Genomic DNA, 19,044 nt, shown 5'->3' with positions numbered 1-19,044 from the left:
CCACGCGAGGCTAATTTCCTCCTCTGTGGATGGCAGAATAGATTAATCGATGTGGTGCAACTTTCTGGGGAATTACGGCCTCAGGTTGGGGATGCGCAAGTATGTAGAGCCGTGACATAACCGCCCTTTGCTCTTGCAAAAAGAATCTAAATTCATGAGCCTAGAGATATTGAAACGATTTGAATGAAGGACACATACTTGAAGGTTCCGATGACTTCAACATGTGGCGAGACTCTTTACTAAGTTCTAACACGGTTCAAAGTAGATGTTCTGTCGCCCTTGAAGCGGATGAAGGCAGGTGCTGCTGAGACAGTGTATAGATATCTGCTTCATATCGCGATCATGATCAAGCCAACCCAGAGAGATCTAGCGAAGATAGGCCGTTGAGCTGTCACAATCCCACCCCTTGTGAAAGGCGCGGAGGGAATGTAGAGCCTCGACTCGGTACTTCGGCTACATTCCTGCACATGAGCCTGTGCCAGTCATGGGCAGCGTAGCCGGAATGCTAGTGCTCGATGCCGGCATGTTTGTCGCGCCATTCTCCTGGTATGCTAGCATACTGGAAGGTAAACAAAGCACGGGTAAAGGAGGGAAATAAAAGTCCATCGTCCAGCCCTGATGCCATCCACACCTCTGGAGATCTCTGTTCTGTACGAGCCACACCGATTTCTGGACGTTCTGGACGGTAGCTCTACAGGGAAAAGGGTGAGTATAGGACATCGTGACTGTACTTACTAGGGAACCCCAAGGTGTGTCAACTCACTGAGATCTTGCGGAGATCTTTGCAGGAAGAAGTGAACCAGTACTAGGGGAATCATTATTGACAGCGGCTTGCATCAACCAGTGCTGCTTGCGAGAGTAACTGCATCTCGTTCTCTGATACCTAACCTACAAACATTGGTACTACGGCAACTATGCGCTTTACAGAGGTCGTTGTTGCTGTTGCGGCATGTCTGGCTCAAGTCCAGATTGCCCAAGCAGTCTTGGCTTTCACGCATTGGCCGACTACTATTGATGCCGGCGCCCCTACAACCTTGACCTGGGACAGTGACTCTGATGCTGTACGATCCCTTCTTCATTCCTTGAGTATTTCTGGTGCACTTTGCTGATGACATTTCTAGCCTGTTACGATCACCCTGCGTAAAGGAGCAGCCGCAGACCTCGACACTGTCCAAGTCTTGACAAAAGATGCAAATGGAGGCTCTTACACTTGGACACCTGACAACTCTCTGGAACCAGGCTCAGATTATGCCTTTCAGATCGACCAGGATGGGCAGGTAAACTATTCGGGGCTAGTGACATTGAACAATGACTCGGAAAGAACCGCTGCAACTTCAGCTGCAAGCTCAACTACCTCCACACAGGAGACGACAACAGCATCCCAGACACAGACTACACCAACTCCTACTCCCACCGACACTGCTCCCCGGGATGAAGTGAATAGTGTTTTGCCTGGCAACAATGCGACCACGAACTTCACATTGGATGCCAACCACGACAGTAACTCCAATGTTTCCAGCAAGAGTGCCATGGCGGCGGCAATGCAGAATGGTGGCGCACCTTTCCAGATGGTCTCTCTTGATCTGGTCCTTGGCATCGTGGCTATGGGTTTTTATCTCGTCTGCTGAATCTGACGTGGGAGGACCGAAGTCCTCAGTAGGTAGCATGAGCATTGGGATTTGACATTTTATTTCAGTTCTGAGGTTCGGGAACTGCCAGTTATGTTGGCCTCGATCATCACGACAAAACTTCTATTCATATGGTTCTTTTCTGTTTCGAACCCGTCCCATCCTTACCTTTTCTTTTCCTTGGTGAGAGTCGCTCCTTTGGTCAGCTTTTCCTTTGTATATAATGAGATTTCACGATTATGGGTTTTTGAACGGTCAGGCGTGAGACGATATCTGAAGGCGAGAATAGTTTCGGTTGGAAATTACGAGTGATGGGGGGTTTCCCTTCAAAAAGGGATTTCGATAGCCAACTTCTAGTTAGTGTAGCCAATAGCAAACAACGAGTTTATTATGTCATGTATAATGTCCACTAACTAGTTAATCAATCGTTGAACTGACTACAGGTCTGGAGTTGGGTGAAGTTGTTTGCATCATCAATCGGACTGTTCCTACAAGTCATAAACAGTGAGGCTGGATTGTTTCAAGTAGGAAGATCGATGGGGGGGGGGAGGCGAGCAGAGGGGATTGGATCCGAAGGACAGGTTTTGCTTCTAGCGGCCGTGGTTAGCGGCGGCAGTCCCAGGTCGGGCGCTACTATTCTTAATTCATCTTATTCATTAATTATTATTATTATTGTTCTTCTTTTGCTGCCAGGCAGACACCTCACATCATCAGACATCTCGATCCCTATTAGTGCCTTCTTTTTCCCTTTTGCTGCCCAGCAGTTCCGGCTGCAATCTTTATTAAGTGCGGGGATCTCTCTCATCTTCCCAGAAAATATTTATTTCTACTGCCAACTGACAGAGTCACCACCGGTCATTCCCTTTCAAACTCTCGGTAGTACTCGACTGCACCGATTAAACCATACTGCCCCTCCCTTATCACTGTCCATATTAGTTGATACTATATATATCACTCAGCCTCTCGTCTCCTGTGAACCCTACGATATTCACCCAGTTGCGTGAGTTTATGGTTCGTGCTGCTGTCGATGCGGATCAGCGGGTAAAATAATACAATTAGGTGCGTTGAGAGTGACCCAGGCCCTGTCATTGTCTACTTGTTTCAGCACTTGCCGCCTTTGCTTCTGCATCCATCGAGTTCAACTTCTTCCACCGCAATCTCGGATTTTTTTTCTGATGTCTCGGCGATGAATAAGCACCATTCTAATCCTCATCACAATAATAATAATAATATTCGTGCTGCAGATCTGCAAACAAGCATTGATCCACTTCGTGGTATGTGCTGCGCTTTTTCTTCCCCTTCTTTCTCGTCATTTTGTGCTGCCTTTCCCATGCATCCCTATCATCCATCTGCCACTTAAGTTCCCAATCTTCCCCGCGACGTGCTCGTTTTGTCAATTCCGGGGTCAGAAAGTCTGCAGGCGCACCTTTTACTACTAGATCTACTAGTATCTCGCCCCTTGATTTGCTTTTGTACAAATTCAGTTATTGTCATTGGCGGTGTTCGTTTCGTCGATTTAAGTTGCTTGCTTGCTCCTTGCTGCGGCCCCAACTCCGGCTACGGAGTGGCATCCTACGTGGTCTTCCTTCCTCCCCTCCCAAGGGAGTAGGTGGCTGCTTGGATACCTACTCCGTTCCCTTCATTGTCGCATTGCCCTTTGCGGATATTCTGCCTTTCAGCCAACATTCCAACCCTATCCGCTTTGCTCGGAATGGCCCGATTCGGTCGGGTCAAGAAGTCCCCTAAGGCAGGAACAAAAAATGCTGACTCGGACATGCTTGTGCTACCTACGTCAGATCCCCAACGAGCGCCTCGTGTGAGCTTACCACATGTGGAAACGGAATTGAACATGCATCAGTACAACGGCCTCTTTGAAATTGGTACCCCGGAGCGTCAGAAGGCATCCGCTGCGGAAGAGTCATCCATAGGTAAGCCTCTCCGCACCCCCTTCCCCCTTTCCCATGCCCTCGACCCCAGCTAATTCGTGTGCACGTGTGTAGAAACGGTAGTTGCCCCCTCACCGAACGGCACGAACGGTATCCACAATTCCATATCTGGTGATGTTCCGGCAACCGAATGGTCATCCGCCGTCGGCCACGCAGCGACGGGAAAGTCGGGACGGGTGATACACAATCTACAGGAGGAGGTTGCGCGTTTGACCCGCGATTGTAGCGTCTATCGCTCGAGGGCCGAGGAGACCCAGCGAATGAACGATGCGTTCAAGATTCAGGTCCAGAATATGACCGAACGACTCCGCAATCTCGAACAAGCGAATGAGACCAATCTGCACTCCATTTCACGGAAGGATAAGAAAATCGAAGAGCTTCGGTTGGAAATTCAAGGCGAAAAAGACCGGAGATCTCATGCTGAGGGAGAGGCTCGGAAGACAACTCAATTGATGGATGAAGCTCGAGACGATTTTCATAGGAAATGTGCCGAGCTCCAAGAAATCTCTCATCATTCTCGAACACAGTATGATGTGCTGGCGAAGACCGGACAACGGGAACGGGCCGAACATCTGAAAAAGCTCAAGGTGCTCCGGGATGATTTTGTCGCTTTGAAGAAACGAAGTGACGAAAAAGACACTCATGTAGAGCGCCTGGACGAACTGATGGCCGAAAAGGATCGTGAGCTTGAGAGCAGCAGGCAGAAGTTCGAGGCCCTCTTCGCCGAGTATGAAGCCTACAAACGCACCCAGGACGAAGAATTGAGATCCCTGATTGAAAGCGGGCGTGAGGGCGAGGCCAAAATCAATGCGGCCCTTGCTGCGCTGCAAGAAACCCAGGGGCAGATGAAATGGGCCATCCAAGTCAAGCACCAAATCAAGGATGCCGAATAAATGATACCCCCCCTCTCCAATGACGATCCAAGGGAACGTACCTGGGAAAGCTGCTAATGGGCAGAATACGTTTTGGGCCACCTACGCAGCTTCGATTCAATGGCGGGTACATTGATCTGGCATATTCCACTCAATCTTCGTCCCTTTTATCGGCGCTTTTATGCCTTCAGCACGGAGGTTACTGGCCATGTCTGCGCCTGGTCAGCGAAGACGGAAACCTTCCGGCCGTGGGCCCTTTTTAATTCTCTTGTAATTTCTTTTTTTTCTCTTTTCTTTTTCCTTTCTTTTCTTTCACTCTTTTGCTTTTCCTTCCCCTCTTCTTGTCCACCTCTCTTTACTTCTCTTTCTCTTTCCCTTCAATGTTTCTCTTTCCTCTCATATTCACACTCCACAGTATCTCTGGAAGAGATCTGGAGTTTGGGATTGCTCGATACCCCGGAAGAATAGACCATCATGTCCTTGCGTGTCACCCTGTGTTTAGAGTGTTCGGATGACCAGAACGGCAGTATCCGTGTAAATATACTTTTTATCCTTTGCATGTCAACAATGCAATCTTATAGTAATGCAAAAACTTCCTATGTGACGGAACTCTCCTTTGAAAAGCTTGGGACGGCCTCTTCCTGTGCTGCTAACATCACACCTCCCCCACCATCTCATCCTTTTCTGGGAGTATTTGTATTCTTTCTGGATCAGGGACTTCACTGTGTCTTGATGCAGTTGCTTTCATTGTCTACAGAACGCGGGCTTTGCCTTCTCTTGCCCAGACCGTACTTCTGTTGACTTCAATGACACACCGTGACTGTTCCAGTGGCGTCCACTCGCAGGGAATTCCAGCTGCATCCACCCGCTCTGTGTTTGTGCAAGTGCCTGTGTTGATTCCCTTATAGTTCGCCCCATGTTATTATTGATCACTGGCCATTCACCCTGGCTCTTTCCCCGGTATTTCATTGCCATGAGAATTAACTGACCACCCTTTGCCCCGCCATCTTCCCCCCCAAGCACCACTTCCTTCTTGTTTTCTTTCCCCCTTCCTCCTTTCGTCTTTCCTCTTTTCTTCGTAATCTCGTTCATGCCTTGACTGGTTCGTCTTTCATCGATTATCACCATCAATCTCGTTCTTTTGTCTTGACCACACCCATATTAGAGTTCATCTGCACGATCTTTCACGTCTTCAATCCACATAATGTCAGGAATGCAGCGGCTCACGTTGGCGTCGATGTGGGCGTTTGAAGATATTGGGGTAAGCAAAAGCCAGTGTTGTTACATCGTGGTCCGCATTAACACCATAACAGGTTGAGGAGGTTACAAATCAGATCAAGTAAAGCGCCTAACCAACACACACTTTTCTGTGATTGAGGCTGACTGTTGTAGGAAACTCAAAAACCAGTGTGACAGTGAATATCATTACCATAAGCATGACAACGTGTGTTAATATTCCACCCAGTGAACTCGATTCATCCTACTAACAAAGTCGCTTGTCTAGGTTCTTGAGGTCAAGGGTAATCTGGAGGGCGGCACGTCTCAAATTGCAAAGGTTGTATCAAACTTCATCGATGGTCAGGAGAATAAGGATTTGCTAGACGTACGTCTCGGGGCTTTCTTGTTCTCCCACTCCCAGCAGAACATCTCGCTAACGCGCAGAAACTTTAGATGCCTCGGATCAATCAACTTGACGTCTCTGCCACTCTGCCTGTCGACGAAGACACCGTGGCTTCCGACTCGGACAAGGACGAAGAAGGCGGGCTCCTAGCCCTGTCAGACAGCTCTGACCAGGACTTGATACCTAACCCCGCAGCTCTTGTCACTAGGCTCTGGCTATCGCCCACTGGGGGCGTGGGTTGCTTTTCAGACAACAGGTTCCGTGAATTTCTCTCGCAGATAGCGGCTTTGACTGGGACTGAGGCTTGCGTTGTCGAAGGCCATGGCATTCGAGTGATCGGGAAGTCCGTCGAAGACGTACAGGATGCTTTGGCGAAACTCACTCGGATTGAGAAGCCCCTGGTAAGTGTCCGTCTCGCTAGAGTACATGCCATTTTCTTACTTGTGTAACAGAGCTCTATTTTGAATCCAGTAGTAGCAAATTTGAATGTTACTCCAGATAACGGTCGCATACGTTTTCGTATGCAGAGCTACGGCAGTCTGAACAGTACTGCTCCTCGACGCCTTCTGACCGACCCAGACATGAGCCTCACGTGGGAACTCGGTCAGATGTTCGTCACTGTGCCGTTACCCTTCGACGAGAAGATCCATGCATTCAGAGAGCCCAGAAATATCACTGATCCACCTCATATAACCGAGGAGCCTGGAAGAACCCGTCTCTGGAATGACTTCGTCTTTCAAGGGATTGGAATAGGCGATGAGTATCTTGCCTTGAGTACTGTTGATGAGCTTGCTAGAGCCAGAGCTCCGGCTACAGCTTCCAGCGACATCGCTACACATCCTTATTTAACGCCTGAGAAGGCAAAACAAGTGGACCAGTGGAATCGGTGGGTTGTGGAGGGAACTGGTGCTGAAAAGTCTGTTCCTATACCCGACGCAGATGTGAGAATTATGCCTCATCTCGAGCAGTCAGCTGTGAAACCTCTTGCTCCAATGACTAAGAGGCCACCAGGTATCAAACAGCGCAGACTCATCACCTCTGACGAGATACAGCCATCATCATCTCGGGGGTGTGCAGACCCGAAACTCAAGAATGCTGTGGATCAAGCTGCGGGGGCTGAAGGCGATGTCTCTAAGGGTCGTAAGAAGTGGAAGATGACCTACAATACCGAAAGTGGCATTGCAGGCCAGCATGTTACAGCAGATCCGATGGCTGAGGTGCAAGCGCCACAGGCTCAGGTAGCCCCAACAATCGATCAAACAGTGCTGGATAACAAGCCGCGTCTTATCCAGGGTTTTGACACCACAAAGTATGGACTCAACAGAAGCGCCCCCAAGGCTATGAAAAGCGACCACCGCACCTACCCCCACACCCGATCGGGGCCGGAGAAGAAGCTTAATAACCGGAAGGAGCTTGTTGATATTCTTGGGCCGGTAACAACTGACGGTTCTAGTATTAAACCGACGATTTCCTTCTATCAGCCGGCCTTAGTGCCTTCGAGTCTGTCTTGCAGTCGAATTGCAGTCTCCCCAACCCCGGCCTCAGAACAAGCGGTCGGGCACAGCAGGGGCAATGGTCTTGATCTTGCCGGTTTAGTTTTTGAGGCATCTGGGAACCCATTAGAGCTTAGCAGCACGGAATCCATCCAAGAAGCAACTTCTCTAAGCAATGACAGACAAACTTCCCCAAGCCACGACAGAACCCCCTCTCATTGCTATGAGAGGGCGACTTCCTCTGGCAGAACCAGAGACGCTTCACTCAGCGGTGATATGGTGGCTCCACTCAGTAACGCAAGGGCTACTTCACACAGCAGTGAGATGGTGTTTGAGCAGACAAACAGACTAGCTTCGTTGACCATGGTCTATAATGAAAGCAACGAAGGCGAATCACTGATCGTGGAGCAGGCTTACAAGGATGCACCAACTCTACGCCAGGCACAGGGGAACTTAGCTCACGACAAAGTCACGGAAATTGAGAGATCCCACGGGGCAGCAAAACACCTCGATGATGAGGTCACGACGAGAGCCTTCCGCCGTACTATGACACAGAAGGCACCTAATTCAAGTAACAAAGACAAGGTCACTAGCAAGGCCGAGGCTAAAGCCAAGAAACAGAAGACCCTCGAAGATGCTTGGGGAATACTTCCAAGGCCCGCCAAGAAGCCATCAGTCGATGGTTCAGGGAGCCAACATGGCTCTGGACCGATCAAGGAGAGAATAGCAACACCGGTGAGCCAGGAACAAAAAGAACAGCAAATCCAGGAGGACAGGAATATTGACGAAGACATCAAGAAATTGTATGAGGCCTTGAAGCCCACTCTAGAGGCAGCTGAAACATTCCCAGGAGCAATCACTTTGGAGGTGCAAATCGGGCTGATCTTAATACCATCCCTCCCAAAGCCATGCTGCGAGCAAGTGATGCTCTTCAGCGATTGGGAGAAGATCTTCAAGCCACGGACGGGTCTGGCCGCACCGACGACGAAATTCATAAATAGATTGACGACTTCTGGTGCGGACATTGACCATCTTGTTGACCTGAGGACGTCCAAGGCGCAAGGAAAACGCCGGCTGTTCGAACAAGAGTATGACGAATACAATGTATCTTATGAGTTCCATTGCCGAACGAAGCCTGGTCAACCTCTTGTTCTTGTGATTGATGAACAGGGTGGTCATACTTTGAGGAAGCCGGTTTCATCGCTTGGGGGCGTTAACTTGCATATCCCACTGCAAATCTGGGATGCAAATCTCAGTGTCAACTGCGTAACCGATCATGGACCGGAATTTGCATCAGCAGCTCAACATATGATTGACCATCTTTGGATACCCGCAGACAAACCACTTCTGCGCATTTTCACCCGCCTTCCAGCTGGGAATACGATCTCCATTGAGAAGGTATACATGAAGCGTTGGACTCGGCATAAGTTCATTCGCTCAGATGTGGCTCCCTCAAATGAAATCATCGGAGATTTATATCTGCAGGTACTGGAGACTCAGGATCTGATTGTCGGGACCAGTGCCGCTGAAGGAACAGCCGTGCGCGCCCGTGCGGTGGCACCTCAAGAGATGATTAAACGGGGAAGACTTTGGTATGAGGCTTCGCTCGTCAGTCCAGCTATTGAATCTCTCTTGAAGAGCAATGTCGACCTTGAGGTTGGTGAGCGTGCAGAAGACTGGTGTAGCGTCGACTTATTCGGGAGGGATGCATCTCTTATAACCTCAGGTGCGCCACTTAGTCCAGTCGCCATGGCTATTGGGACCGGGGGGCTCGGGGATCTCCTGCGTCTCACTAGCTTGGTAGTTGAGAAGGCAGATGGTGTTGGCTACTTCAACCAGAGGGCCAGCGTCTCAACCAAGGCATCAGTCCACTCCGGCGCGCTTCAGATTGTACCTGTTTCAAAGGGCCTCGAGTTTGATGACATAGAGAGCGTTAAAGACCTAGGTAGCGCCTGCCCACAGAGAGAAACGTTTGAAGGGCTAGAGCGGGAATTTTGGTGAGGTCGGGTGCAGTGCGGAGGAAGTATCAATGAGATCAAATTGAAATTTAGTCAATATGACCAGGTTTTCTTTTGTGATTCCTACAATTTCTGTTCTGCTTTGTAGTTACAGCACTTCTGATTTTTGGTACGTAGATGTCTGCGTAGGTCGAGGAAGCCTACCGACATGCAACTATCTTCGAGAACATCAATTCCACATCAGTGTTATGCACAGTATCCAATCGTCTATACATTCCCAAAGTATCACCAACCTCTAACTCTCTGACTTTATTGCCACCACAAAACCTCAAAACACATTTTATGTTCAGTAGCGGCCAGCATGCAGCACGTCCCACGTACCAAGAATGCAACTAGAACTCGAATAAAAGAACCAAACATACCCTCCCTTCTAACACATAAAAAAGCATAACGAAAAATAGAAAGAATTAGAGGGAAAGAAAAAAAGAAAAGACAAATCAATCATCCTGCTCCGCCGCATCATCCACCCCCCTAAGCCAAGCGCCCCTAGCATCAACCGCAGCCTTTCTAACATCGCGCTTCGGATCATCCAACACCGTCCTCAACGCCCTAAGCACCTGACTCTTCACCGGCAAAAGCGGCGATAGCTTACCCGCCTTAGCTACCTTTGGAGCATCGGCGGTACCGGAACCCGGCGTCTGCGCAAGCAAGAACAGACACTTGAGAGCATCGACGCGCAGTTTGGGTCCATTCACAGCTCCAGTAGCTGGTGCGTGCTCCGCCGTCTTGAGAAGTCGAGTGACGAGGCTTTGCACGTGTCCGCACTCTTCGATCACGGTGACGCCGTTGTCGCGGATGATTACCGCGAGGGTTTCGAGGGTGGCGGCGCGGACGGGCTGGGAGTCGGCGGATTGGAGGTCTAGACTTTGGAGGAGGAGGGGGAGGAGGGTGGGGAGTTCGGGCATGACGAGGGTCGGGGGAATGGTGGAGAGGATGCCGGAGAGGGCGGTTAGGTGGGCGGGTTTGATGTGTGGTGATGTTGGTGCCGTGGTGATGGTTGTGTTGCCGGCGACGTTGACTTCGCGGATGCGGGCGGAGATGAGTGGGGTGAGGGTGGTGAAGACGCGTTGTTTGGAGAGGAGGCGGATGTTGGCGTGGTTGGTTGGGGAGAGGACTTCGTCGTCTTTGAGGAGGATGGCGAAGCCGCGGGCGGCGGTGGTGCTGGTGGATTCGGAGGAGGAGGAGAGGAGGTTCAGGAGGGTGGTGAGGATTTGGGTGGTTTTGGGGGAGAGGCGTAGGATGAGGGCTTTGGAGAGCCAGAAGAGGGTTTTGATGGTGGGGGTGGTGAGTTGAGGGTCTTGGGTGGTTGGGGGGAGGAGGGTGTCGAAGAGGGAGGTTGCGAGTTCGAGATCTTCCTTGTTGAGGTGCTTGTTGATGTAGAGGGCTAGATGGCGGAGGAAGGCCAGCTGGGTGGCGGTCTCGGTCTCGGTCGTGCAGCGGGTTGCGATGTCTGTGAGGAGATCGGACATCACGGGGGGTGTGCAGGGGGGCAGGTTCTTCGTGTCTCGGGGCAGACTGGCGAGGAGGTAGGTCGAGAGGATCATGGTGCGGCGGTGGCTGTCGGTTGGGGAGGGCGTGAAGGGCACCTGTTGGAAGCCATCCGCCGAAGCGAAGAGGGTATAGATGTTGGAGACGACTTCGTCATGCTTGCTCTGGGGAAGGGATCGGATTATGACGTTGCATAGTCTTCCGAGGACATCAAGGACGGTAGCGTCGGTCAGGATGTTGTTCGGGGCTTTGCCTAGAGCTGCTGTTGCTGCGCTGCGGCACAGGCTCACGACGATCTTGTCGTAGTAGAGGTCCAGGTTCGGGGTCTCCTCGAGTTTCCTTTGGTTCATGACATACAGGATAGTCAAGAGGATGGCTCTGGGGTAGTCCACGGACCCTGGGTCTTCCTTCTGCAACAGTATGCTCAACTTGCTGAGCAGACGACGGACAAGAGTGTCGAAGATATCCCTCTCGACACTGATTTGTGCGAGAGTCTCGAGAGTGGTGATATACCCAGGGTTAGACCCATCGTCGGAGTCAGGAAGCGTGGCCACGAAAGCAGGGAAAGTGATGTCCAAGATCAGACGCGGCTTATACTTCGAAATTTCAGTCAGTGCAGCGATAGCTTCCTTCTTCAGGTCGTCACGGCCAACTGATTCCTCCTTAAGAAGGATTTCGTCAAGGTATTGAACGAACAGTCCGACTTCGTTATCTTGGAAGTAGTTGCGCAGGGTAGACAAGCGCAAGAATCCCTTCAGGGCGGAGGTGCGGAACGAGACCTCCTCTTTGATAACGCCCATGAGTGCCTGGCCGAAGATGTCCGAGAATTGGTCCTTAAATTCGAGCAAGGGGTTGCTGAGACTAGGCTCCGAGTCCCGCGATGTCCATGCGCCATATACCTGGATAGCAGAATCGAAGAGAACGGTCAAAGTATCTAGCAGAGCTCTCTGCTTGGCGATTCCATCGGCTTCCTGGTAGATAGTCAAGAGGGGTGCGACGACGGTTTGCACGATGAGCGTGAACGAGGCTGCGGACGCTGCGGAAGTCGAACTGAGGATTTGCTGAGCAGGTTTCGCCTGTTTTTGCTGTGGCTCCTGCAATTGCTCGCTGCACTCCTTGGTAATCGGGCGCAAGAACTGTGCAAGAGGCAACTGATCGGAGACCTGTGTGACGCCCTCCGACAAGCGCTGCGCAATACTGCTCAAGAGCTGGAGAGAGAGCTCAGAAAGAAACTCCTCCTGGGCATTGAGGATCTCGAATTTCAGAGTCTCCCAGATGGTGATCGAGTACTTGGACACGGTGTTTGGGTCGTACAGCTTGACGCAAGCAATGAGTGCGTTGAGTGCATCTTTCTATAGGAATTGTTAGAACGCATGAGGGCCGCAGTCTTGTCAACACGTACCTTGACGTTGGGCGACGTAGAGTCAAGCTTATCCAACAGAGAAGGGACAGCGTGCGGAGCAAAAAGACTATTCGCCGAAATACAGTCTTGCAAGCGATCCTTCAAGTCCTGAGCAGTAATACCGTAGGGATCATTCGGCGGAGGCCTGAACGTAATGGGGAAATAGTTGTAGACAGAGTCGAACAGAGCCTTCACATGTCAGTTATCAAAAGACCACACCCACACCACATGCAATACATACTTCAGCATGGTTGGACACATCCCACTCCACCATTACCACCTTGAGGATCGAGAACACCAGCATCAGGTTGCGCGGGTCCTTCTCGCCCGTCATCAGGTTCACTATGCCAACCAGGGACTCGTCACCCATATCATGGAGGGCTGCACCATCAGTCAATTCCCGCAAATCAAGACCGAAGGAAGTATGGATGGTAGAAACGCACCGGCACGATGATTGATCATCAATTCGTTCAGCAATTGGTAAACCTGAAACCTCTGAGACTGCGAGCGAGACTGTAGCTCCTCGAAGCGCTCGAAGACACTGCACGAGTCAGCTACACATCCCGTCCGCGATCGACGCATGACCTTATCAATATCAGATGCACTCACGCCCGCGCAACCTCTTCAGCCAACGCCTTATTGAACCGATCCAGCTTCTGCAAGGTCTCCAACCCAGCGACAGCACCTCCATCCTCAATCCGTTCGCAGAAGAAAGTCGTCAGAACCTGAATCTGTTGTCTCGACAGGAACTTCGGGGGAAGCGCCCTGATCACGGCCGTGAGGTAGGAAACGGCCTTGCCGCGCAGAATCGGGTCCTCGTCATTGATGTACTCTCCTAGCGACTGCACGACTTCAATGAGCGTGATCTTCTTGGTCTCCACATCTTTTTGTCCCCAGCAATAGTAGTTAGTCCCGGTCCGTCATCTATCAAACTGCTGCGGCGGCGGCGGCGGCGGGGGTGCATGGGAACATCAAACATAACGTACCTTGAGCAATTCGTTCCGCGATCTGCTTGGCCTCCTGCTTATCATGGTCCACGACCAGCAGGAACGTCTGCAACGCCGACATCTTGTGACAGGTGAGACGTCGGAAATCGCAGGCAAATGGAGGGGGAGGGGAAGGAGGAGGAAAGAAAGTCACTAGTCAAGTGCCTCAGTCTATCTTCTCCGCGACCGGAACATGACGCCGTTTGTGGCCCGCCCATTGATTGCCCTTATCGATAGGCATCACGTGCTACTACATTGACCATATTACTGTCCAGCTATTACAAAAGTCCCTACTCCGTACTAACAGTACTAACTAGTTAGTTAGCTGTTGGCCGTTGCGTCATCCCCCAGTCCGGCTGACAGGCCGATCACCTCCACCACAATACCATACATCTAATTATCACATAACTTAATCTATATAAAAAATCCCCCATATCAAAATGACCAAGAAATCCCTCTTCCTCATAGCATCCTCCCTAACCCTAATCATCATCATCCTCACCACTCTTTCCACAGCCAACAACAGCTTCCCACTCCGAAAACGTCTTCCCCGTCCCTTCGTCTCCGCACCACACCTCCGTCACGACCTCCACCTCCAAGACTCCACCACCACCAACAATCCCTACCTCTCCGAGATCAAAGAGTGGCTATCCCAGCAACTACCCTCCACCAACAACAACAACAACAAAATGGGCAGCAAATCCTCCTCCCACGAAAACCCCATCATCTCCGACGTCCTGCCCAAGAACCGTCTCATCAACGTCTACGCCTCGCTCACCCGGCAATTCGACAGTGTAGAATCCCGCTTCAATGATCCCTCAAGCAACGTGACGGTCCTGGCACCGCGGAACAGTGCGATCCAGAACCTGCCGCGCAAGCCGTGGGAGAATCCTGAGGATTATGAGCGGTTTGGGCAGGCTGGGGCGTATGAGGGTGATGAGGGGCAGGATCGGGCTACGAAGAATTTGGAGAGGTTTGTGAAGGCGCATGTTGTTGTGGGGAGTCCTTGGGGGGAGGGTGATGAGGGGGTTACCCTTGCTGGGGAGAAGGTGACGTGGAATAAAGGGGAGGGGGGGAAGATTTATGTATGCTCTTTCTTCTTTATTTTTTCCGTTGCTTCTGTGATGTGATGCTGACTGTTTGTGGAAGATTCAACCGGGGAATGTGGAGGTGGATAGTGTTGCTGAGAAGGTGTCGAATGGGGAATTGTGGATTTTGAATGGTGTCGTTAATTATACTTAGGTCCTGATGGCGGACTGTCATGATGGTTATTATATATTTCGTTATGTTTGTGATATTGATGATGATTTCATGATTGATGGATGCCTGGATACGGTCTCGTGGCAGAGGCTACTATTAATGAGGACACTCGCGTCTTAGTACTTACTACTCACGTTCTGCACTCATATTACTAGTATGTCATATTGATACATCTGCACTTCATCTAATATATTCAACAAGTAGAGTCCAAATACACCCATGAGCCAGACCAATCGTAACCTAATAGCTTTTCCTACCCGCGTAATGAGCCAGAACTCTCTCCTCAACGCCATCCAGAATGCAGAAGTGCTCAATGACCTCCAAGTTCTCAGCCTCACTCTGGTACAACTTATCGGGATCCTGGCCGGGCTGGAAGGGGTTAATCCCAGCAGCAGGGTTCATCGAAGCCATCTGCGAAGCCATGTGGTTGGCCGCTAAAGCAAAATCTGTCAGCACACTCACTCCAACCTGATGGATAAGAAAGCACATCGAACTAACCATTATCACTACCCAAAATAAACCCAAAGACCGATTGCAGTCCAAACAAGTTCAAGAAGTACCACGAAAGACTAGACACCCATCTAACATCCAAATCCCGGGTCATAACACCAGACTGCAGCATCGACTTGAACCGAATGGTAAGCGGGAAAGGCAATTTCACTAGTAGCACTCATGTCAGCTCATCCCTCCCCTCTCATAGTGTATCAGATAAGCCCTACAGATCACAAATCCCGAAAAGAAGGCATTGATCCAGCTCATGATCAGCGTCTGCGGGATCATCATCATCATATTCCCCTTCATCATGCCCATCATAGCCTCCATGCCAGCAGGATCGGTCATCGGGTTCGCAGGCGGCTGGCCGCGACTAGCGGGGTCCTTGAGGAAAGCCCCGCTCTGGTAGGCAGAGACGAGGTAGTTCTTGCGCATCTCGAAGGACTCCTTGGAGAGCACGGAGGAGTTATTCCGTAAGTTGACGCCTCGAATCAGTCCGAGGCGTTCGCGGGATTCGGCCAGTGTCGAGGCCGGCTTCGGGGGGTTGTTCATCAAGACGGTGGCATAGTGACGGAGGATACCAGTAAGAATCTAATGAATGATAACATTAGCATATATCCTAGTCACCAATGGAGTAGATAAGGTTCACATACCATAACAACAGTGATAGGGAACACAATCCAGTAGCTAGAGGTGCGAGTCAATCATATCAGCATTTCGCATCAAACCGCGCCCAGTACCGGGCAATAAACTCACAATAGAGCCGGATCCCGAAGGATCGTCTGCTCAACGCCTTGCAGAGCCATGATGAGCACAATTGAATAAGATTAGGTGTGGTCTAATCCCTTGGGTTGTGGTTCGGAGGCAGAGAAAGACACACGGAGCTCCCCACGGAAGTTGGATGGGGCGGCGCGGCGGGCTGGCTGACTTGACTGACTGACTTGCCTTGGCGCATGCCATTGCCGCCGCTTTAGCTTGCGAAAGGGACAGCTCGCCGCAACTCTTCCCCGGTTTAGATCAGAGCTCCACGAAGTATTCTTCCACCTTTTCCTAAATTATTTTACATTGAAAAGCTGGGGGTATTAGTACTCTATCTTGTCTTATTTGGCTTCAAAGATAAATTCCCCAGATGGCGTCCTCAGAAGTCCAAAAAGTGCCCGTTTACTCGGTCAATGGTTAGTTCGCGATAAACATCACTATTACTACATATATTCATATTATCACTACGACGCAATACCTACTACCCTCGCATTTCTATGTACTGAATCCATGGAGATTGCTAATCATTTTATCGAACAGACATAAAATCAACAACCGATGACGCCCTAGCTCCCTACCTCGGCTCCCTCCCTCAACCCTACACCTTCGCCCAAGACCACACCAAGACCAATGTCCACCTATTCCTGGGCTACGCTGCCGTCGCAATCGCCGGTTTCAGCTTCTATGCTGAACGCAAGCTCAACTGGGAGGCGACACATTCACCATGGATCATCGCAGCGGTGCTGTCGTACTTTACCTTGAACTCGCTTCTCACATACTGGGTTTGGGCTGTTGAGGCGGGTGAGGTATTCCGTGGGAAGCGGAAGTCGGGTGAAACGGTACGTTCCCATATCGCTGAAAGGTGGGTTAGTTCGGCTGTGAGTTAATACGATATGCTAGATCATCATTCGGTCTTCCGTGCAGAAGCACTCTCCCTTGTACAAGCTGCGGGTCCAGTATAAGTCGGCGCAAGGCAAGACGCTGCAGGAGAAGGAGATTGAGACCTCGTTCACTAAGTGGTTTGCTGCGGATGGGACATTCCACCCCGAGCCTTTGAGGGCCTGGCTGGCTGGTGAGATTGAGGTTCTGGGGTTGGCGGCCAAGGAGACAGAGAAGAAGACTGGGGGTGTTGCGAGTTTAGTAGGCGTTGAGGAGGAGAACAAGGATGTTAAGAGGAGGAAGTGAAATGTATATGGGGTGCTGGTTGTGGATAATCTAGTGGGTTGGAAAGGAAACTGGAGTTTATTGACCTTGATTGCATTAGTCTTCTCTTCTTTCCAGAAATGAAAGTGTGTCTTGTTGTTCAGGAATTCAGTCATAACATGAACGTAAGGAATCATATATTGACAGAATAAATGTATGTTCATTTCATTTCCCACACAAGGGCTCAAGAGACGAGAACCAGGGAATAATTGACCAAAATGAGGTATAGGTTTTGTCTTTTTTATACAAGAATGATTGGGTCGCATGATATATGGCTTCAGTGGAAAGATACAATAGAAGAAGTGGAAGTAAAAAGGAATCTATGACTGGCTCTTCTTAATTCGTCTCCCGTGGCACGTTTTAGAGAATATTGGTCGTAGTGTAGGATGGTTTAGTTAGCGGCTTCCAGGGTTCCCGGACGCTCGGTAGCTTCAGCGGGCTTCACGTCATCCATACGGCTGTTCTGGATGAGTCTCTGCAGGACATAGTTAGTGGATGAAGTTGCTTCGGCGAAGATATGAAGTAATTGCTTACCAGCAAGTTGCGCATCAGGACGACAATGGTGACCTTTCCAATGGAAGGAACGAAGATGGAGGCCTTCTCCTTGACCTCGGGTCCAAAATTCTGTTCACACCCTATGTTAGCCTTTGAAATAAAGTATTATTATTGTAAATGGCTGTGGGACGTACCTTCTCGCTGGAGAAGTTGACACACACAGCACCCTCTCTCAGAAGGCTGGTATCGAACTTGTACTTCTCTCCAGGAACACCGGAAATGACAACATCACACAGAGGTGCCACATCCTTCAGGGTCTTTCCCTCCAGGTCGACGACCTCGTGTCTGCCCTTCTTCAGACCCTCACCACGGGTGAACTTCTGAACGCCGGTGATATCGACACTGTAGACGCAGGCACCGTCGTTGGCCAGCAGAGCAGCGAGAGGGCGACCAACCACCTCAGAGCGGTTCACAACACAGATAGTGTGTCCGAAGAGGCGGTTACCGTACGGCAATATCGTGTTGTAGATGTTGAGGTATTCGAGGATCTTAATGACAGCGAGGGGGGTGCAGGGGAGGATGCACTTCTGTCTCTTGGTCTCGGGGTCAAGGAAACGAATGTTCTGGTACATGTTGAAAATGTAACGGTGGCTCAGACCCTCTACATCCTTATTTATGTCGACGATCTGCTGCAGGTACTGGTCCTGGCGGTTGTTGAAGATGGGGTAGTATACGATGATGCCGTTGACATCGGAGTCGGCGTTGGCAGCGAGGATAGCTTGCTCAAGATCATCGCGGGCAACTTCACGGAGAGAGTAGCGGAAGCCACTGTGCAATGGATAAAAGACTACGTTAGCTACGAAGTGACATCCCACAATACTGCCTGCGTGCCAGGAGAGCTCCGACATCGCAGGGTTGAGTCATATGCGCGCCGAGGGGCCACCAAACGCAGTAACCACAAGGGCACGACGGACGCAACTGGGAGTGAAATTTTGGGAGAATGCTCACTTTTCCTGACACGTCTTCTCCGTCATCTGGGCATACATCAACGCCGCGGGGTCGTTGTTGGCAAGGAATCCCACCAAGTGAGGCGGCTTCTCCAGGGTATGGACGCCCTCCTGGACCTCCGCAAGCAGGCGATTGGCAACATGCTTGGAGAGCATGACCTTGCAAGAGGCCGGGACCGAGTCAGAAGTGGTAGCCATCTTTGCGAATGGGAGGGAAGAATGATTCGAAGCAATTGAGATGGGAGGGAATACACTCTCTACTTCAAGGTGGGCTATGGCGGAGGGGCATTAAAAGAAATTTTGGGACGGAAAAGGCTGCTCGCTTATCGATAAACGCAATGCCCGCATTCGGCCCATCCCATCGGCTCCAGACG

The 19,044-nt window shown here is 50.6% G+C and overlaps 8 protein-coding genes across 8 annotated transcripts; 5 read left to right on the top strand and 3 right to left on the bottom strand.

The window, feature by feature from the left end:
* Positions 1-914: 914 nt before the first annotated feature.
* On the top strand, positions 915-1,628 carry BO83DRAFT_390025 (GPI anchored serine-threonine rich family protein; the record flags this gene model as incomplete). Its single annotated transcript, XM_025532836.1, has 2 exons — positions 915-1,061; positions 1,122-1,628. 2 exons carry the CDS (start codon positions 915-917, stop codon positions 1,626-1,628), a joined length of 654 nt encoding a protein of 217 aa, XP_025386599.1.
* Positions 1,629-3,078: 1,450 nt separating this feature from the next.
* Positions 3,079-4,645, top strand: BO83DRAFT_60750 (uncharacterized protein). Its single transcript, XM_025537475.1, has 2 exons — positions 3,079-3,556; positions 3,629-4,645. The coding sequence occupies exons 1-2, from the start codon at positions 3,340-3,342 to the stop codon at positions 4,465-4,467; spliced, it is 1,056 nt and encodes a 351-aa protein (XP_025386598.1). The 5' UTR covers positions 3,079-3,339; the 3' UTR covers positions 4,468-4,645.
* Positions 4,646-5,650: 1,005 nt separating this feature from the next.
* BO83DRAFT_340553 (uncharacterized protein) lies at positions 5,651-9,578 on the top strand (the record flags this gene model as incomplete). Its single annotated transcript, XM_025528587.1, has 6 exons — positions 5,651-5,707; positions 5,760-5,785; positions 5,839-5,890; positions 5,951-6,049; positions 6,118-6,468; positions 6,520-9,578. The coding sequence occupies 6 exons, from the start codon at positions 5,651-5,653 to the stop codon at positions 9,559-9,561; spliced, it is 3,627 nt and encodes a 1,208-aa protein (XP_025386597.1). The 3' UTR covers positions 9,562-9,578.
* Positions 9,579-9,719: 141 nt separating this feature from the next.
* Positions 9,720-13,571, bottom strand: BO83DRAFT_379549 (MET18/MMS19 family protein). The gene is made up of 6 exons (XM_025531531.1): positions 13,455-13,571; positions 13,078-13,351; positions 12,912-13,009; positions 12,710-12,849; positions 12,469-12,657; positions 9,720-12,418 (listed from the first exon to the last, which is right to left on the bottom strand). Exons 1-6 carry the CDS (start codon positions 13,534-13,536, stop codon positions 10,016-10,018), a joined length of 3,186 nt encoding a protein of 1,061 aa, XP_025386596.1. The 5' UTR covers positions 13,537-13,571; the 3' UTR covers positions 9,720-10,015.
* A 323-nt stretch (positions 13,572-13,894) lies between these two features.
* On the top strand, positions 13,895-14,923 carry BO83DRAFT_363489 (uncharacterized protein; the record flags this gene model as incomplete). Its single annotated transcript, XM_025529573.1, has 2 exons — positions 13,895-14,539; positions 14,604-14,923. 2 exons carry the CDS (start codon positions 13,895-13,897, stop codon positions 14,694-14,696), a joined length of 738 nt encoding a protein of 245 aa, XP_025386595.1. The 3' UTR covers positions 14,697-14,923.
* Positions 14,924-14,943: 20 nt separating this feature from the next.
* Positions 14,944-16,097, bottom strand: BO83DRAFT_379547 (ER membrane complex subunit EMC3). The gene is made up of 5 exons (XM_025531530.1): positions 15,963-16,097; positions 15,860-15,893; positions 15,434-15,797; positions 15,213-15,374; positions 14,944-15,148 (listed from the first exon to the last, which is right to left on the bottom strand). The coding sequence occupies exons 1-5, from the start codon at positions 16,010-16,012 to the stop codon at positions 14,955-14,957; spliced, it is 804 nt and encodes a 267-aa protein (XP_025386594.1). The 5' UTR covers positions 16,013-16,097; the 3' UTR covers positions 14,944-14,954.
* Positions 16,098-16,208: 111 nt separating this feature from the next.
* On the top strand, positions 16,209-17,259 carry BO83DRAFT_379546 (signal peptidase complex subunit 2). The gene is made up of 3 exons (XM_025531529.1): positions 16,209-16,381; positions 16,506-16,804; positions 16,866-17,259. The coding sequence occupies exons 1-3, from the start codon at positions 16,336-16,338 to the stop codon at positions 17,148-17,150; spliced, it is 630 nt and encodes a 209-aa protein (XP_025386593.1). The 5' UTR covers positions 16,209-16,335; the 3' UTR covers positions 17,151-17,259.
* On the bottom strand, positions 17,239-18,947 carry BO83DRAFT_363480 (methylenetetrahydrofolate dehydrogenase (NAD(+))). Its single transcript, XM_025529572.1, has 4 exons — positions 18,672-18,947; positions 17,858-18,491; positions 17,703-17,792; positions 17,239-17,643 (listed from the first exon to the last, which is right to left on the bottom strand). The coding sequence occupies exons 1-4, from the start codon at positions 18,866-18,868 to the stop codon at positions 17,560-17,562; spliced, it is 1,005 nt and encodes a 334-aa protein (XP_025386592.1). The 5' UTR covers positions 18,869-18,947; the 3' UTR covers positions 17,239-17,559.
* Positions 18,948-19,044: the final 97 nt, after the last annotated feature.

The sequence above is a fragment of the Aspergillus eucalypticola genome, assembly GCF_003184535.1.
Source record: "Aspergillus eucalypticola CBS 122712 chromosome Unknown BO83scaffold_17, whole genome shotgun sequence".
NCBI classification, from domain to species: domain Eukaryota; kingdom Fungi; phylum Ascomycota; class Eurotiomycetes; order Eurotiales; family Aspergillaceae; genus Aspergillus; species Aspergillus eucalypticola.
The sequence above is the reverse complement of the archived record's forward strand: the minus strand, read 5'-3'. Positions and strand labels throughout refer to the sequence as shown.

Coding starts and splice junctions, on each gene's coding strand:
- BO83DRAFT_379546 (XM_025531529.1), top strand. CDS start 16,336: ATGGCGTCCTCAGAAGTCCAAAAAGTGCCCGTTTACTCGGTCAATG. Junction 16,382..16,505: donor GCCCGTTTACTCGGTCAATG/GTTAGTTCGCGA, acceptor TTTATCGAACAG/ACATAAAATCAACAACCGAT. Junction 16,805..16,865: donor AGCGGAAGTCGGGTGAAACG/GTACGTTCCCAT, acceptor ACGATATGCTAG/ATCATCATTCGGTCTTCCGT.
- BO83DRAFT_60750 (XM_025537475.1), top strand. CDS start 3,340: ATGGCCCGATTCGGTCGGGTCAAGAAGTCCCCTAAGGCAGGAACAAAA. Junction 3,557..3,628: donor TGCGGAAGAGTCATCCATAG/GTAAGCCTCTCC, acceptor GCACGTGTGTAG/AAACGGTAGTTGCCCCCTCA.
- BO83DRAFT_379547 (XM_025531530.1), bottom strand. CDS start 16,012: ATGGCTCTGCAAGGCGTTGAGCAGACGATCCTTCGGGATCCGGCTCTA. Junction 15,798..15,859: donor TCCCTATCACTGTTGTTATG/GTATGTGAACCT, acceptor ATCATTCATTAG/ATTCTTACTGGTATCCTCCG. Junction 15,149..15,212: donor TATTTTGGGTAGTGATAATG/GTTAGTTCGATG, acceptor ATTTTGCTTTAG/CGGCCAACCACATGGCTTCG.
- BO83DRAFT_363480 (XM_025529572.1), bottom strand. CDS start 18,868: ATGGCTACCACTTCTGACTCGGTCCCGGCCTCTTGCAAGGTCATGCTC. Junction 17,793..17,857: donor TCAACTTCTCCAGCGAGAAG/GTACGTCCCACA, acceptor GGGTGTGAACAG/AATTTTGGACCCGAGGTCAA. Junction 17,644..17,702: donor TCCTGATGCGCAACTTGCTG/GTAAGCAATTAC, acceptor TATGTCCTGCAG/AGACTCATCCAGAACAGCCG.
- BO83DRAFT_379549 (XM_025531531.1), bottom strand. CDS start 13,536: ATGTCGGCGTTGCAGACGTTCCTGCTGGTCGTGGACCATGATAAGCAG. Junction 13,352..13,454: donor CGCGGAACGAATTGCTCAAG/GTACGTTATGTT, acceptor GGGGACAAAAAG/ATGTGGAGACCAAGAAGATC. Junction 12,850..12,911: donor GATGATCAATCATCGTGCCG/GTGCGTTTCTAC, acceptor CTGATGGTGCAG/CCCTCCATGATATGGGTGAC.